Genomic DNA, 16,852 nt, shown 5'->3' with positions numbered 1-16,852 from the left:
CACACACACACTTACACACTGACCAACCTTTGCACCCACTCCCCCCTTTCCCAGCCTAACTGCTGGTAAACCCATTAATTACAAGTTGCACCGGCTGCCCAAGGCCGAGAGGTGAGTAGGGTGGTGAGAAGAAATCCCTTATACCGACTTATTCCGTAATACAATACATATTATCCCTTTTCTCCTAAAAAGAAAATCTCTGATTTTGTCGTGTTTGCTTGAAAGATAGGACAACTGCTCATGGTTGTTTGGGGGCCTGGGGGGGGGGCAGAAACACACACACAAACACATGTGCCACTATAGAAAATTGTTTGGGGAGCGGTTCTTCCACCCGTGGGAATCCGGCAGAGCGCGCGGGAGAGCCACCGTGACGTAGAAAGGAGGGGGTGGAAAGGGGGTGGGGGTGGGGGCACTTGTTGTAATTGTATCTTGCGTAACCGGCTCGGAATGGTGCAGAGCCGTGATCCTTGGGGAGCTTGTAGCTACACACATGTATGCCGTTTTATGAGTGCGACTTGGACACACGTCCCCCGCGTCATTGGATACACGTTACACACACACACACACACACACACACACACACACACACACACACACGACTCGACGTACAGACAACGTGCACACTCTGAAGGCCTCGCTGACTTGCGTCGCGTTTTGCAGACCTGCGCACGGCGGCGGGCCACAGCCTCGGGGAGCAGACCAACTCGGAGGGCGAGGCGGTGAGCCAGCAGGGCCAGTCGGAGAAGGGCGCGCTGGCGGAGCCGCGGGGCGTGCTGGGCGCGCTGGGCGCGGCGCAGCCCCTGCTCGTCGACCTGCCGCTGTCGTCCACCGCGCAGCTCATGGCGCCGCTGGCCGCCGCCCCCGCGGCCGCCCCCATCGCCGCCGCGGCCCTGGCCGGCGTCAACCCCGTCCCCGCCGCCAACGCCCACCAGGCCGCCCACCACCAGGGCGGCGGCCAGGGCGGCGGCGGCCAGGGCCACCACCACCACCACCACGGCGTCGTCGCCCAGCAGCACCAGCCCGGCTGCGTCAACAGCCAGCAGTGCAGCTTGTCCCTGGACCCGGACGACGCCGACGAGAACGCGCCCCTCACCGTCTCCACCGGGCCGGGCAGCCTGGCGGTAAGCATGGACTGAGGTCGGTAAGGGGCCGTCCACGTGCTACTTCATTTCTAGAGAACAGGCTACTTTTTGCACCGCCATGTTCACATTTGAATATACCGAGTGTACATTTCAATCTCTATTCGTTTCGAAAAAAAAGAAAAGAATGACGTGAAAAAAGTAGCCTGATCCTGTAGGGCTGACGTGCTATTTCGTGTGCGGGGGGAGCTGGATCGCAGAGGCGAGGCAGTCATTATTCATGGCGCTGCGAGAGACGGGCATGCGGGGCCAGAGAGTGGGCGGGAAGAGTACGAATGTTATTGGAGAGTGCGTGGGTGGCAGCTAGCGTGGGGATGATTAACTCTTTGAGCTTTAACATTTTTGCGCCGCTCTCTCTCTCTCTCTCTCTCTCTCTCTCTCTCTCTCTCCCCTCTCTCTTCTTTCTGCCTTTCTCTCACATCCTCTCCTTTTTGTTCTCTTTTTCCGTCCTGTTGTCGTTTGTTCGATCCCCGTGTCATATCCTTTTTGCTCTCTCTCATTGTCGTTTGTATCACCAAACCTTATCTTGTGCATACTTTCACGAAACTGCGCTCTTTTCTATTCGCGTCCGCGCAGTCGATGAGGGTTTTACATCAAACTCAACTCAGCCTCCCGGTTTCTCTCAGCCCGCGTCTGGCGTTTTGTGATATTTCTTCCCCGGGGAGGGGTCAGGCGTTCTCTCTGTAAGTGGAGAGCGGCCAACCTGTTGAGCGATGCGGTGGCTTGCATGTCCTGCTGCACTGCAGCAGACGACGCTTCGGCTCTGCCCCCCTCCCCTCTCCCACCCCCACCTGTGGCGACGACAAAGTCCTCCTCTTCCTCCTCCCGCTCTGCATGAATCCGATAAAGCTAAAGCGTAATTGGATGAGCAAGAATGGAGATGAAGGCCCGGCTGCCCACGGGAAAATGGAACTGGCGGCATGGACTCGGCGAAAACAAAATCGTGCGGCCAACTGTAACACACGAAAATATTTAAAAAAAAAATGAAAATTCTTGCTAACTGTGAAACGAATCCATATGATTAGAAAGAATTTAGATTGGAGGAAAAGGGGAAAAATTTTAGGAACTACTACAGTGTGAGGAAATCACCTCAGATTTTGAAGAGATATCCCCCAAAACTTTGGGAATTTCCCTCTCTTGTTTAGGAGACTTTCCCTTAATCTGAGGAATTTTCCTGAAATTATTAAAAATTATCAAAGTTTTTCTTTTTTATTCTCCTCAATAAAATATGGAGACAATATTTTTACCGGGTCGTGCGTACCGCCACACCCGTTTTATTTGTATGGTGCCAGGGGTGGTGGGGGGCGGTGGTGGCGGTCCGTTACGATACCATTCGCTCCCCGTTGTTGCCGTCCCCGCGCTTATTGTTTTACGCGGCACGAAGTGATAGTAATTTTCCCGTCCGCAGCGACGCGACGCATCCCTCCCTCCTCCTGTTGGTCGAGGAGGGAGGCAGCTGCGCTGCACCGGGGCGCGGCGTGGCGTGGCGTGGCGCTGCGCAGCGTGCGGGCCTGGGACGTGCATAGCATCCCACCCCTTTACTTTTGCTCCCTCTCCTTTGCCGTGCCATCCTTCTCGGCGCCGTGCCGTTCCCTCTTTCCCTTCGCCTTTTCCCCCTTGCAGCAGGTACACTCGTGGATTTTTCTCATGTGCCCCAAACTTTGTTTATAAACTATAACGCGTAAATAGAGAGACAAATAGTTGATGGCGCCTTCACCTGAAGAGATCTCGAATTATTTATGGGGTTGCGCTCAATAAGTGACGTTGTACTAAGTGTTTCGCGATATGCCAATGCGTATCGGCAGGATGGAGGAGCGGGAGGTGGGGAGGGGTCAGGACAGTTGGAGGACGAACACGACGCGACTGAAGTGGGTTGGCTGGTAGTCACGTACGTTGTGGCCGTGCCGCCTCGCCTCGCCTTACGGAAGGTTAGGGCCCTTCTCACTCTCTTTCTCCGCCCCCCCCCCCTCACTGACTCTGCATCGCTCTCTCTCTCTCCCCCCCTCCTTCTTCTCTCTCCCTCTCTTCCTCTCCAACTTTTGCCACCCGCAGAAACTGGAGCCTCTAACTAGGTCCTTCGCCTAAAGGCCCCTGCCCCCCCCCCTTTTCCCTTGCCCTCTCTAGGCGGGGACCCCCCTCACTCCTTCCAACCCCTTCCAGAGCTGCGCCTGACTCAAGAGTAAGCCTCGAGACACAGGCAAGTTAGGCGCCACACGACGGTCCAAGTTGTCCAGAAGGCCCAGCAGGCCCAGCTCCAGGAGAGGAGGGTCCTACCCTTACCAAACCCCGCGGTCTGAGAGCTCTCTAGCCGGGGGATAACGTTGTAATGCCCCTGTTATTTATTCGAGCTTGTCGACCACCGCTAAGCCACCGCATGATAAACTGTAATATACATATCTGTCGTGTCACTCATATTTCTCTTCTGTTTCTCTCCCCATTCTCTCTTTGGCAGGACGACAGCAAAGACAGCAAGAAATTCGACAAAGTTGACGAATTCCCTAGTGAGTTCGAATGTTGCTTTTGCACCACCAAGGTAGAGTCTGAGTTATCTTCGATCATCTTGAGTCTTGTTGGTGTAAATGTTGGCGTTGTGCAAGCTTTCTTTAGCATAGTTGCGCCCACCAAACCAAACTTTCCGATTCACTTTTTTTTTTAATGGCTCTCCGCCAAACTTTGCCTGTCGTGCACGCTCTGGTTGGTATACTGGCGAGCAGGTTTCGCCTAGACCGTGGCGGCGCACCTGTGTATACCAACCCAAGTGCATGTCTCGCAAGGCAACAGCCACATTGTAATTTGATTGTTTGCGGTGGGCGCTTTCCGTTCCTTTGCTTTCCTTTATTCAAGCTTCCGTGTGTTGTCGTTGTTATGTACGTGTGCGCTTCGACCAGTCACGCCAAGTAGCTATAGCTGCACGGCCTGCCTGGTGCACGTTATACCAAGTCCGGTGCATGCCGAACGTAGTGTAGTATACCCCATACCTCGTCGAGCACGTTGGGCTGCCTGAGCCCCGGGCGCGCGCCGCGCCACCCAGCGCAGGGAGAGGTGTCAGATCCGCGAGGCTCCCAGAGAGTCATTGCCCCCTTATCTGCCCGCAAATAATAACGAAAGAGAGACGCCTAAATGCTGCTCGCCCTGTTGGGGGGATTCGTGTGTGTCTGCGTGTGTGTGTGTGTGTGTGTGTACTCGTGTGCGTGAGCTTGCGAGACGTGTCTGTGCGCTTGCGATCGTTATTACGTGTCTGTATGTGTGTTTCTATCGTGGGGAGCCCTATTTTTACCCCGAAACATTGTCCTGCTCCCCACTGGCCCATCATCGGCGAACTCATTCGCACCTCGAATCGACGTGACGCAGCGCGAGGGGGGGGGGTGATCCGTTGGAAAAGCTTTGTTGAATGGCGCACGCTGATGACGCTTCGCTCTGTCCGTCCTTGTCTCACTTGCCTGGACCCATGGACCCTCTCTCTCTATCCTCCGTCTGTCTCTGTCGCTCCGGTGTGTGTGACTCACCAGCCGCCTTTTCTCATAATTGTTCGTGACGAGCGGATGGCTTTTCTTGTCGTTTTATTTTTTTTAATCGGACGGGTGTGGGCGGCAGGGGTTGACGAAATGTCAAATAACAATCGATACGAGCATTGCGACTGCGTTACTCGCTGCAGACGATCAATGTTCATTGTGTGTGAGTGAGTGAGTGAGTGAGTGAGTGAGTGAGTGAGTGAGTGAGTGAGTGAGTGAGTGAGTGACTGAGTGAGTGAGTGACTGAGTGAGTGACTGAGTGAGTGAGTGATGAGTGAGTCGGTGGGTGCGACAGTCATTGAGTGACCCTTGGGCGGCTCCCGGTGTGACGCAGTGTGATCCGTGCAGGCCTCGGTGTTGGCCGCGGCGAGGGCCTCTGCGGCGAGGGACTTGAGGGAGGAGCGGGGCTCCCAGTTGGGCGCCCTGGGCTCCCCGACGCGCGGCGGCAGCGCACTCCGGACCAACTCCGTTTAGAGCGCGGACAAGGTGAGTGACTCGTGCCCCCACCCTCCTCCTCCCCCTCCCCTGTGGTGTGACTTTGTCGGCCGTCGCGTGTGGTCCTGACGTGCTCGGTGGGTGATGCCGGCCCCCGGTCGATCCCACCAATCGACGGTGTCGTTGGCTGTCGCCTCGGCTGTCGCCAACCACGCGGGGCCACCATCCATCTAGCCGGCCGGCTCAAGCGCGCTCAAGCTGTCACGATACGCGTATCTCCTGGCCCGTCCATGACGGCTCACACGTAGCAACCGACCAGCCGACCGGCCCTTCAAGTGGTCGGCGATTCGGTCCCGGCTACCGGGTGGTGTCGGCCGACTGGGTGGGGATTCCTATTCTGATGGACGTAGTAGCACTATACTGTCGGGGAAAATATTCTGACATCGATCGCACAAATCTCAAGTTTTCAGACCTGTGCGCTGTGCTTTCCTGTCGCCGCAGCTGGGGACTCTCTCTATAGACACAATCGGCGGGCTGGAACGGAGGGCCCTCCCTTCACCGGTGGTGGTTAGACGTTGCATGTGCACGCCTTTTACTAGTGCACTTATCTGTTCACCTTATACTTTCCTAGACCATGCAAGTAGTAGTCGCGATTGTTCTCATCGAGTCAAACATCCCATTCACAGTCGAGATTATTTAGTGAGCATCAATCATATCACCGCACCTTTCATCTTATACACTGAAGTCAGTCAAATAGTAGTTCTGCAACAAGGTAGCTATCGGAATTATGTAGAGGCGAACTAAATAGGATAGATTACGTTTTTTTTTACAGTAGACTAAGCTTCATAAACATGTCGATAAATATGTAGATCAAATCACACCGTCACTCTGCTTGATACTTCTCTTTAACAAATGCATTTCATCTTTTTGTAATAATTTAGAATACTTACTTTGACTCAATTATTTTCAAAATATTCCAAGTAGCATTTTAGCATGCATATGTATATGTTGGACACTTCAGATATAAACTATTGATAAGAATTTAGTTAAGGGCAATGTGTGTAATCTGTACGTTTCGGAAGATTTCAGCTGAAATAAATTTGAAATTACTACATTTGAAATAATTTATAACACATATTTGACCTTGCGAGCTCCTACAGTGCACCGCTCTCTGTTCATATGTCTAGAACTACAAGGAAAACTGCGACGCCGAGGGCCTGATGTGTCTTCCTACGAGCGACTACAAGAACCCCGTGTGTCTTGAGATGAAGATCCTGAGCTCCGGACGAGGCCTCGACTTCATGGACGGCTCGAACGATCTCGTCTTCATGGACGACAACAACGACAACCTGATGGACCAGCCCCTGCCCGACGGCAATGCCAACAACATCAACAGCAACGTCAACTACAACAGCAACAACAATAACAACAACTGCTTTGACGTCGGGAGCGTGGACAGCTCCGGGACGTACGCGTCGTGCCAGACGCAGCCCTTCCTCAGCCAGGGTGACCTGACGGACGGCGACTCAAATCTGTACATCAACCCTATGCAGGGCGTGCAAGCCGACGGCAGCGTGGTGAGTTGGCAAGAAATAAAACAATCCCCTGGCCCCAGCCTGAAATTCCCTGCTCTCAAACTGTTATGTTGGCAGATCCGGGGGGTGCGGAAGAGCGCCTCCGGGGACACGGCGCTGAGGTCCGTGTGTGCGGCCGCCTCCATGGACGACGCGGAGCCGCGGATGGGGTCGAGGGGGTCCAGGACCTCGCTGGGCGACAGCCCACGCCAGCAGCGCAAGGCGCGCTTCCAGCAGGTGGGTGCTCTCCTCGCTCTCGCAGGTGGCACCCGAGGTGTACTCCGCTCAAAAAATAAAATCAGTGTGCACCCTCCAAAAAATCAGAAAAGAAAAAAACTATATAATAAGAAAACAATAAAAAATTGGTGCACGCTTGAATTTATAGGGAAGTACCCTTGGGTGGTAACCTCGCTTCAGGCTGACGGCAGTGGGCACGGTCTATAGCAGGATCCTTCTGTTCCAGAGCGGGAAGGGCAACCGGGGAAAGACGCGGTTCGACGTCCAGGGCAAGCAGTCCTCGTCGCTGGACGGCGGCGACTCGCTGGAGTCACTGGAGTCCAACAGCAAGACGGGGAGGGGGTCGGCGGGCGGTGGCGGTGGGGGCAGCGCGGGCGGCTTTAGGAGGCCCTCGTTCCTGCCGCCCAAGGGCCTCGCCTCCTCCGCCACGAAGATCATCAACCACCACATCTTCAGCTCGCTGGCCTCGTCTAAGGGTAAGCCGCGAGGGCGCCGGCCCCTTCCTGTACATACTGTCACGTATATATACCGTAGGCGGGGGTATTGGGGTTACTATTGAGAGTCGTGCACACACTACCAGTAGAGAGTCGGACTAAACGTATTAGAACAGTGTTTGGGGGAACGAACCCCGTATGCTAGCGTATGAGTAGCGGAGCAGAGAGTAGCCGTAGCGTGAGCTCCGCGTCGAGACGCGGGCGGGGTGTCGCCGGGGCGCCATGCTACATTGATCTGACCAGAAGGGGTTGGGGTGGACAGGTAAGGCAGGAGGCAGCAAGTCGTCTCTGTCGGCGGACTCCCCGGAGCGAGGCGGAGCGGGCGGCGGCGGCGCGGCCGGGGCGGCGAGCGCCACGCCGGAACCTCAGCGCCGCAGCAAGTCCATCCTGAAGAAGGCGGCGGACGGCGGGTCCGGCAGGGGCGGCGCCAGGGCCATGGACCCGGAGACGGAGAGGCTCATCTCGGACACGGCGAGCCTGGACAGCGAGTGCTCCCCGGCGAGGAGGCCCGCCAGCGCGGCAGGCCAGCCCGCGGTAAGGACCTTAGCAATCATCTTGGGAACGGGACGCCCTCGCGAGCATTCACCCTCTCTCCCCTCGCAATATTTTATTTGTTTTCTCCCCCCCCCCTCTCACCATTTTATCTTTCTCTGTCTCTCTCTTCTCTTTCTCTTCCCTTTCTCTCCGTCTCTCTCTCTCTCACTGACACACTAAATTTCTCAGCCCGCCGCTATAAGGAGACTCTCTTTTCATTTGCTGCCCTTTTATAGGTTTGACATTCCGCTGCCCTCCGAGCTCCGCTAGCTCTGATGATGCCGAGAGGTGAGCCCGACGCTGTGACTGTGTGGCGCTGTGCATTTGACCTGCCTTCATGTGATGCTTTGAGCGGGGCGCACGGGGTGCAGCGGTATCAACCATCCTTGTCTCCGTCACTTACTTCGTTTCCTTTCTTTCGTTTCCGCCACCCGGGGCACGATGACTTTTGTACCCATGTGTGACTTGTATCTTTGTGCCATATACCACAGCCGCCTGGGAGGGTTTTTTGCTTTGGTGTTGTGACTCGCTTCTTGCAGTGTTGCCCTACGCCCTACGCCGCCACACCAGTCACACCCTCCACGTCCCACCTTGCTCAGGTGTTCCGCAGGGATCAATAGGGCGTTGAATAAATCAATCGTCTCCGTAATCTCCCCATTATCTTCGTAAAAAGGGAGTGTTATCAGCATCGCGTCGCTTTCTGAGGCCATCTCCAGCTTGTACTGTACAGCCGGCGTCCTGTGTGGGCCCTGCAGCTCCTGCCTCCCATTCTTCCGCCATGCACTGCAAATCCAAGTGTATTACAGCTATACTATGCATGGCTTGGCATTAACTGTGAAAATGAATACTCTTTCGCAGTGTTGTGTTGTGATGCATAATATTTTGCCAAGTTGTTGTACACTTTGGACTGACGGTGTTCGGACAACCCGGTATCTTTTTCCCTATAAATTAATGTGGTACGATTGGCAGCACTGCACTCCGCTCCGACTTCCGCACCGAGGGAGGAAGAGTTGAGGACAGTGTTTTCGCGGAAATCCGCATATATAGTCTGTAATCCTGCCGCTTTGACGAATCCTTGCAGAGACGGCATGTAAGATACTCAAATACGATTCTATCTAGATTTACTTTTCGTCCGTTGCGTTTTGTTTAGTTAGCTCTGTAATGCGTTTGGTAAAATAATGTTGCAAATTAATTGTTTGAGTGTAGCCTCTTCTTGTGGTAGCCTATTAAAGCAGACGTCAGATAGTTTATAGAGTTCCAGTACAGTTTTAGTGTCAAATAGTTTTGTTTGGGAATCTAATGTACAAAATTATGTAACTGATGCTAATAAGGAGTTAGATCCTTTTGAAATTACTCTTCCCCACTAGACCAATAGCTGAGCTACTAGGTGTCCTCCGTGGAAGTTAGCTGCAACTTGACCACCTGCTCTTTTCAGCAAACTAAGTGTAAAGCTTGAACACGACGCTCAAAGCCGGAGAGTCGTGGGGAAGGGCGGTGGCATTGACGCGGAACCATTGAAATACATATTTTAATCAGAATCTGCCGTTGTGACCAACACAAAGTGAGAAACACCGTTTTGGCATGGAGCGCACCCACCTCACCGCCAACACTACCCCCCAGACGACCGCCTCAGGGTTGTAAAAGCGAACCCGTTCTCTGCCCAGCAACCCCAAGCGTCCAAGCCGTCGGAGCGCAACGGCGGCCGGCAGGCAGCTACCAAGCGGCCAGGGACGGCACCGAGCAGGCTGGACAGCAGGCCGGACAGCGGCGCCGCGGACAGCAACAGCAGGACGGCGGACGACGGCCCGGCAGTAATCGGGCGGGCGGCCATGTCGGCCAGACACCTCAAGGCCATGTTCCTGGAGACCGGCCCTGGCGCCGTGGACGTGGGGACCGGCGCCCTGCCCGCCGGCGCCACTGGGGCCTCCGGCTCGCTGCCAGGTGAGTGTCGCTCGAGGGGGGTACGAATAGCATGGGCTCCCAAAAGGATCAGGGCCACTATGTTTGAGTTCAAAAAGGGGATCGTCCAGAAAGTTCGTCCTGCTCTTCTCATATTCGTTTGGCGAATTACTGGAGCTCGGCGCCTGCGAAAACCAGGGTAGGCCAACCAGCAGTGCACGCGTGCACTGCATGCAAGACGTTGCCTATCGATCAGGCGCTATGAGAGCTTCCATTGGCTGAACTTGGCAGTTTCGTAACGGCAAATGGCAAGAATACTTTCTGGATGCTCCATAAGGATCCCATAACATTTATACCCCCCGGGGTAAAAATATCATGGCATTCCAAAAAGTATCAGGTCTACTATTACAGTTTATAGGAATGTCGAATGTCGTGATATTTCTACCCCGGGCTAAAAATATTACGCCATGTCGTACGGACGCCAATGGCAGTCCTGATCCGTTTCGCGGTCACCATAATACTCGTACACGTGTGTACACGTGGGATGTGCTCGACTCGTTGGCTTGACGTGGACCCTTCTTTGGTCCACAGGGGGCGCCGTGACGCGGGGGTCGTCGCTGGAGGACCACTCGGACGCCGAGCAGTCCACGACGGAGGAGACGAGGCTGCTGCGACGCCACCAGTCTGACCAGCCAAGGGTGGCTGCCGCCCGCCCGGCGCACGGCGGCCTCCCCGGCGCCGCGGCCTCCAAGCACCTGCACCAGTCTTAGGCCGCCCCGCGGGGCCGCCACCGGCTGGGACAATCACGGGACATTAGTACCGCATTATAATATTGCGTTCGGCTACACAGGAACCGATACGACGTAAACTGTTGACTGTTTTAAATATTGTGTAAATAAGTGTGTAGGGAAAGGCGAAACCCACTTCGCCTTGTACATATATTACGTTATTGAGAATTTATTACGCAGCCAAAACGGCTTTCGAGTTATGTTTAAAAGCATATTGCCTGCCCAGAGTTATCATATTGTGACGCTATCCTGTACATATATTTCCCCCTTCTCATGTTATTCCCTTTTTTAAAAAGAAGAAAAAACTTTTTTTTTCTTTTGTACGTAGGCGAACTTGTTTGCTCAAAAAAGACGTTTTTAATGTTTAACTAGGCCATGTCGAATGTGACTGACACGATATGTTGGGCACATGCGTCGTGGTGCCATTGCAATAAGTAATGTTTATTAGATTGTGTAACGGGCCTACAAATCCGTCTCAGCAAGTCGAGTGGTGAGCAAGCACGAGGTCGCACCTTTGCCTCGCCCTCGGCAGGGCCCCTGTGGATCGCGAGGTAGGCAACCCGCAGCCCGCTCTGCGCGCGCGTTGCCTACCTCCAGCTGCGGAGCTGCTCTGAGCCGCCCGGAATAAACGCATCAGGTTTGGTTTCGTTTTTGCTGCACGGCAAATCCCACGTAAAGAAATACTTTAATAGAGAATACAACCAATTGCCTTTCCCCCAGGAGGACTGATTATTTTCTTGGGAAGCATTTAGAGGAACTGCATTTTTGATAGTAGTTGTTATGGATGGTTATGTTTAACTAATTAATGCAATTCGCATTCGGGCCTATCTAAGGAAGAACCCTTTCCGCAGGATCGAGTGGGATAATGTTTAGTTATTTTAATGCTGTGATGTGATAAAAAAAATATGTGAATATTTTCAATTACAAGAGAATTAAGAGCCTGTTTTCAATTGATATCTGCTATTTTAGTTTTCGTCGTGTTGATTTACCAGTTATTTTCTGTATTCGGGGATTTTATGTCTGCGGGGAAAAGGTTTTCTTACCTCGCATTAGGTGCCTACCCGAGCATGTATATGTTAAGTTATTGTGGGTAGCAACAGTTCTAGTTCTTTATTGGCCGCGTTGTTGCGTAGTGCCGTTAGCATTCTCTCCGTCTACAAGACGGGTAACATCGTTTCCCAATACCAAAACTGTTGTCAGGTCTTATGGACCCTTTTCTCCATAATTGCATACTTTCTTAAAGCTTCGTTCTGAGAAGAATGGGGTCGTCTCGTCGGCGGTTCGCTACGAAATAAATCCTATTCATTACTTTGTCCACAATATGTCATCGCACTCTATTCAGTAAATGGCAGACGACCTGGTCTGTCCTGACACAGTAACATCTGAGAATAGCTAGTGAATTCCCCCACCAGGTAGTTAATAATAATTGATATGTTCTAAAATCGTGATTCTGTGCCGTGGTTTGTTGTCATATGTAGAACTCATGTCGTAGTCTCAGCATCGGGGTGTTTCTTATGGGGGGCCAAAATTTTCACCCTTTCGTTTCTTGTCAATTGCAATCTCGTTTGCTTCTGTCTGTAAATGCTCGGTTTAAACACTTCACGCTCAGACCTATCGTAATTTTATCGGCATTCACTCCACTTTTCTCTTTCGCTCAGCACGGTCTAAGATCCCGCACTTGTCAGTAGTTGCTATCCATCGTCATAATTCGAATCTTCGCCTCTTGTCTTAGTTGTGAAGTTATTAGAAAATGGCTTTGCAGTTAAAGCCGCTTGCACCCTGAAGTGCACATGACTGAGAGCAATGGTCGATATATAGTCTTTTACAAAATTATGTAAGTAACGATATCTACACAGTTGATGTCCATGATTCCCGTCTGTAAATCCTGACTTATTTTGATACATTTTCAATTATCGCACTCTACGTCCTAGCTTTTTAGTGGAAGCTTGGATATTTGGCGTTGTTTTATAGCATCTCACAGATGTTTTTGAGATTTTTTCGCAAAGTTGGAACGATTGCCTTGAAAATACATTAAAACATACTTTTTGACAAGTATATTAACGTCGTGAGATATGGCGCTTTCGTTTTCAATTTGGAATTACTCTAAGGAATAGAGCTGATGGAGCTTGTAGAGGACCTATCGGACAATTGGCCAGTGTTTGAAGAACCAGGCCCATAATTTGTATTAGCTTTGGCATATATAAACTCAAATTAGGTGTCAACAGCTTTGTCAAAAGACATCATTCCGAAAAAGTGCCAAACAAAGGTTTCCTTAACTAGGCTTCGCGAAAATCATCGGCCCTCGTTGGGCGCTGCAGTGCCAGCAGCTAGATTTCAAAATTATATTTTTGAAAGAAACATAAGTAAATCAAATTTAGAGAATCAGTGATCTAAAATTCTAATGGCTTAAACCGCGGTGTCGGTAAATAACCGTAATAAGTGTTTTCGATATGCTTAGTTTTTGTTACAATCGACATGTTCTCTTTCCTGGTAGTACGTGAGTGCTCTCGTAGTAGATTTAGAGTGCTACAATTTTTCGGGTATTTTCGACCGTTATAATTTTATTTTCTGATAATTTCTTTACTCCCGCGATATGAATTGGGGAGACTAACGCACTGGCACAGACGAAGTCTGAAGGTGGCTCATTCAAATCATTGTGCGCAACGAAAGCAATACAATCTATCTTAGTTTCTACAGGGTTACCTCGATGCGTTACCTCGTTACAATCATATCGTTTTTCGATGCTCACTCTAAAACTGTGTTGTATATTGACTAGTGGTGAGTTTGAGCCACGTATATTATTTGTACAACTTTTACCTGTAGCTATTCCAACATGTCGGGGTAACCCGTCTTTAACATAAACTTTCCAACGAACATTCCATCTGTTACCATTTTCTAGAGTTGTATGAATTTTACATGAGCCACAAAATACATTAAGTTGTTGTAATAATATTAAAAACAAAGACGTATTCTATTGTTTCCTGTAACAAAATCGTTACATGATTATAAGTTTTGTACTATTAAATGGATAATGAATAACAACTGTTATTTTGAAGTGTTTTATCGCCCAAAACTGCATTTTAATTGTTGATATACCCAATACAAATATTGTGAAATAAAATTTTGCAGTTGTACTTTAACCTTTTCCAAATGGTGTTCCTACTCAATGGGTTTGGGGATGACGGCGGAGCGAGAACGCCCGCGCCCGTGCAAAGCCGTAGCCAAGCCAAACGACAACACAAGAACCAGACGCACACATTTCTTGGCCGCGCGTGCACGCGCATACCTGTGCTGTGCGTCTGCCCTACCTACGCCACTTGCGGGGGCGAAAAGAAGCCGAGCGGGACTTCTCCGATAAGAGCCTAGGCTTATCAGGCCGCTCGGCAGCACCAGAGGTGGGCAGCCGGCCAGTGCGGCCCGAGCAGCCTCTGTGCAAAAAGATGCGCCACGCGCCACGCCGACACCCACCTCTGTCTCTATAACGACCACTTCACACACTCAGACACACATACTTTTCACCAGTGACTTGTTAGCGAATGATGTGCGAAATAACACTGGCAAATTTTCTTCGCATTCGTGGCCGTCCGTGGCCGTGCGGGATTTCCGACGGGGAAAAAATCTGGGCTGGGCTGTAGCAAAGGATACTACCGAGGATTTAGTCTTAAGGTAATCCCGTAGGGGTTATCCGGTCGAAATCAGGGTTGATCCATAATCCGTTGTAATTACTCGAGATCTCAGAGTCGTTGCCCCCTTCGTGGTGGATTTTGCAAAGTCGGCTGAGGACCGCTTTGGCAAACGACCGGTGGGACACTACGCGTCAAGGGCATCTCAAACATTTTGACTTCTCTCACCAAAAAATAGAGTAACAATAATAAATGTTGCCAGTAATTTGACAGGTCGACACGCCTTCGGCTCGGCTTCCCCGCGCGCTGACAAACGTGAGACTCTCTGCTTCCGATTATTGTGTGCCCTCCTCTGCTTGTTTTGGTGCTGACTGTACGGCCGGCAGGCGAAGTAGTAGTGTGGCCAGAAATATTGTTTCTGGACGGCAGAGGCGCCCGCGCCGGGCGCCAGACACAATGGGCCGGTACACACCCAACAAACCCACCAGTAGGAAGTGTGTATGGATGTCGTCGCACACTTGCAACAGCGTGAATTTCCCAGTCTTATGCCCTTGGGGTACAAGTGTGCAAAATTTCAAGAAACTTCCACACCTGTGCAAGCGTTTGAATGAGAATTGGCCGACGGATTCACACTCCTGCAAAAAGAGCACCACATTCTCACACTTGGTTTTCCAAGTGCCCCATAGGAACTGAAACTGACGCACATGCAAGCGGGAGCTCATGGCGCCATATTTGTAAACAAGTGTTCTCAGAAAGGCTGGAGCATAGGTCGCGATTCGGTCATGGTCCCAGCAGCGCCACGTTACCAGAGACGTAACGTAGTTAACCTGTCAGTATGAGTGCGGGAAGTAAGTGCCGTACTGGCCGTACACAGTTTTTTTTAACTATAGAAAAAAAGAACACATTTCTTGGGAGCTCTCTGGAATTTTCTCAATTCCCTTAATTGCTGTTAAGAGCCGAAAACTCCCAGCAATTTGTTTTCACAGTGTGAGGTCGAGGAGTTCGAGAGGAACACAGTGGCAGGATCCTTAGATGGCAACAGTCTATCTCACACTCTTCCAGCCTCTCACCACACGGTGACCCGCCATCGTTTCCGAGAGTTGCATTACGCGACAAGGGGCCATGTGGAGAGCGTGGAGAGGACGCATAATCTCGCGACGAAAGCGTTGCAGAATACACTTCTCCTTTTTATTGCGATTGTATTACAATTTTTATTTCGCCGCGCTGCGATAACGATGTCGCGGGACGCCGCGCTGCAAAAAGAATTGTCCGAGTCCAGCAAAAATATATCATCGGGGGGGAGAACGCGAAACGCTGCACCGACACTCGTGACAGGCGGGAGGTCGGGGTCTCTCGCATGGGGTGCACCGCATGCCGCGTTTCTTCAGTGGCCCGCGGGCCGTCTTCTCAAAGTAACGCCAAATAAAGCTCACGATGAACGCTCGATGCCTTTTTTTACGCAGCCACATTCGTTCTATACTTCTTGCACTGAAAATGCTCGAGTAAAGATATCTTGCTCTCAGGAGGGCGAGATCAGTGACCCGAAAAATATCGCTCTCCTGAGACCAAGATTATTTTTCTGGCTCTGCTTGCGTCATAACTTACGGTCCTCAAACATTGTCTCACTCATATCGAGCACGAAACCTCACTCGATGGTTTGCAGTGTATGTTGTAAAGGGTTCACGAACTGCTGGAGAGGAGTAGGGAGGGACTTCCCCGCGGCACGAACCCACGGGCGATGGTCGCCCTCATCGTGCCAAAGATGCCCCCCCCCCTCTCTCTCTCTCTCCGTCTCTCTCTTTCTCTCTCTGCCCTCACCCCTCTCCCCCCACCTCCTATAATCGCGAGCCGTCCCATTCTCAGTAAGCACAACGCGTTGCGCCCGCCGAGAGTCAGTCAGTCGGTAGCGGGCCCACGAGGACGAGTGAGCTGTGCTGGGCTGCCTCGCGTGGCGCGACTCAGTGAGCGTGTATGTGTGTGCGCGCGCGCACCTGTTCTACATACTCACGTGGGTACATATTTACCTCTGTGTGTGTGTGTGTGTGTGTGTGTGTGTGTGTGTGTGTGTGTCTTTATCGGCTGACGTCCATGCCGCCGTGCCCGTGCCCCCCGCGGCGCTCAGCGAGGCACAGTAAAGCCCGTGGTAAAGCACTTGGTTCCGCGCGAGCGCCGCCGCGCCACGCCGCCGCTGCAGCGAGGGAATTCCTCCTCCGGGGAAGGGGGGGACCATCATGCGGTGGCGGTGCTCACACCATGTTCCGCATGCATCAAGCACAAATCATCGCGTCCAACCGCGCTGGCCGGGGCCGGGAGTGCGGGAGCGGAGGGGAGACAAGTTCCGTGAATCAGCTCGCGCCCCGTCCCCCGGGTCGCGGGTCGCGGGTCCGACCCGTCGCGCCGGCCGCGCCGACCGCCGACCCGCCGGCCGTAGAGAGACTCACGTCGCGGCCACAATCTACTAGCCTGCTGCGCGCACCCGCGAGAGAAGTCTCGATCATTTCTATGGCGCCCCGCGGTTGTTTCTACAGTCTCTATTCGACGGCGGAAAGCCCCAAGCCCCACGTCCGCGGTCGTGCAGTAATAAAGTTCCATAGTGGCTACTCACATGGTCCCCCCC

General features: G+C 52.2%; 2 protein-coding genes across 10 annotated transcripts in view; both read left to right on the top strand.

Moving 5' to 3' along the window:
• The window catches only part of LOC113218137 (potassium voltage-gated channel protein Shab), an 18,575-nt gene extending 4,842 nt beyond the window's left edge, over window positions 1–13,733 (top strand). Inside the window, exons 3-10 of one of the 4 annotated variants that reach the window (XM_052270646.1) lie at window positions 661–1,121; window positions 3,592–3,672; window positions 6,274–6,663; window positions 6,739–6,897; window positions 7,124–7,373; window positions 7,654–7,925; window positions 9,590–9,866; window positions 10,416–13,733. In XM_052270646.1, coding sequence (XP_052126606.1) covers window positions 661–1,121; window positions 3,592–3,672; window positions 6,274–6,663; window positions 6,739–6,897; window positions 7,124–7,373; window positions 7,654–7,925; window positions 9,590–9,866; window positions 10,416–10,594 — 2,069 coding nt within the window. In that variant the 3' untranslated portion in view covers window positions 10,595–13,733. Of the gene's footprint in view, window positions 1–660; window positions 1,122–3,591; window positions 3,673–6,273; window positions 6,664–6,738; window positions 6,898–7,123; window positions 7,374–7,653; window positions 7,926–8,161; window positions 8,214–9,589; window positions 9,867–10,415 lie in introns of those variants that run through there. The other 3 variants (XM_052270655.1, XM_052270649.1, XM_052270653.1) reach the window with 3 other exon arrangements.
• Window positions 13,734–16,096: 2,363 nt separating this feature from the next.
• The window catches only part of LOC113218183 (protein Malvolio), a 7,111-nt gene continuing 6,355 nt past the window's right edge, over window positions 16,097–16,852 (top strand). For 5 of the 6 annotated variants that reach the window (XM_052271918.1, XM_052271912.1, XM_052271887.1 and 2 more), the window contains exon 1: window positions 16,097–16,243. The gene's annotated coding sequence lies outside the window, so the exon portion shown is untranslated. Of the gene's footprint in view, window positions 16,248–16,852 lie in introns of all 6 variants that reach the window. The other variant, XM_026438422.2, reaches the window with a different exon arrangement.

This window comes from Frankliniella occidentalis, unplaced genomic scaffold, assembly GCF_000697945.3.
Source record: "Frankliniella occidentalis isolate FOCC.00 unplaced genomic scaffold, Focc_3.1 Scaffold6, whole genome shotgun sequence".
NCBI lineage: Eukaryota > Metazoa > Arthropoda > Insecta > Thysanoptera > Thripidae > Frankliniella > Frankliniella occidentalis.
This window is presented reverse-complemented; position numbering and strand designations above follow the sequence as displayed.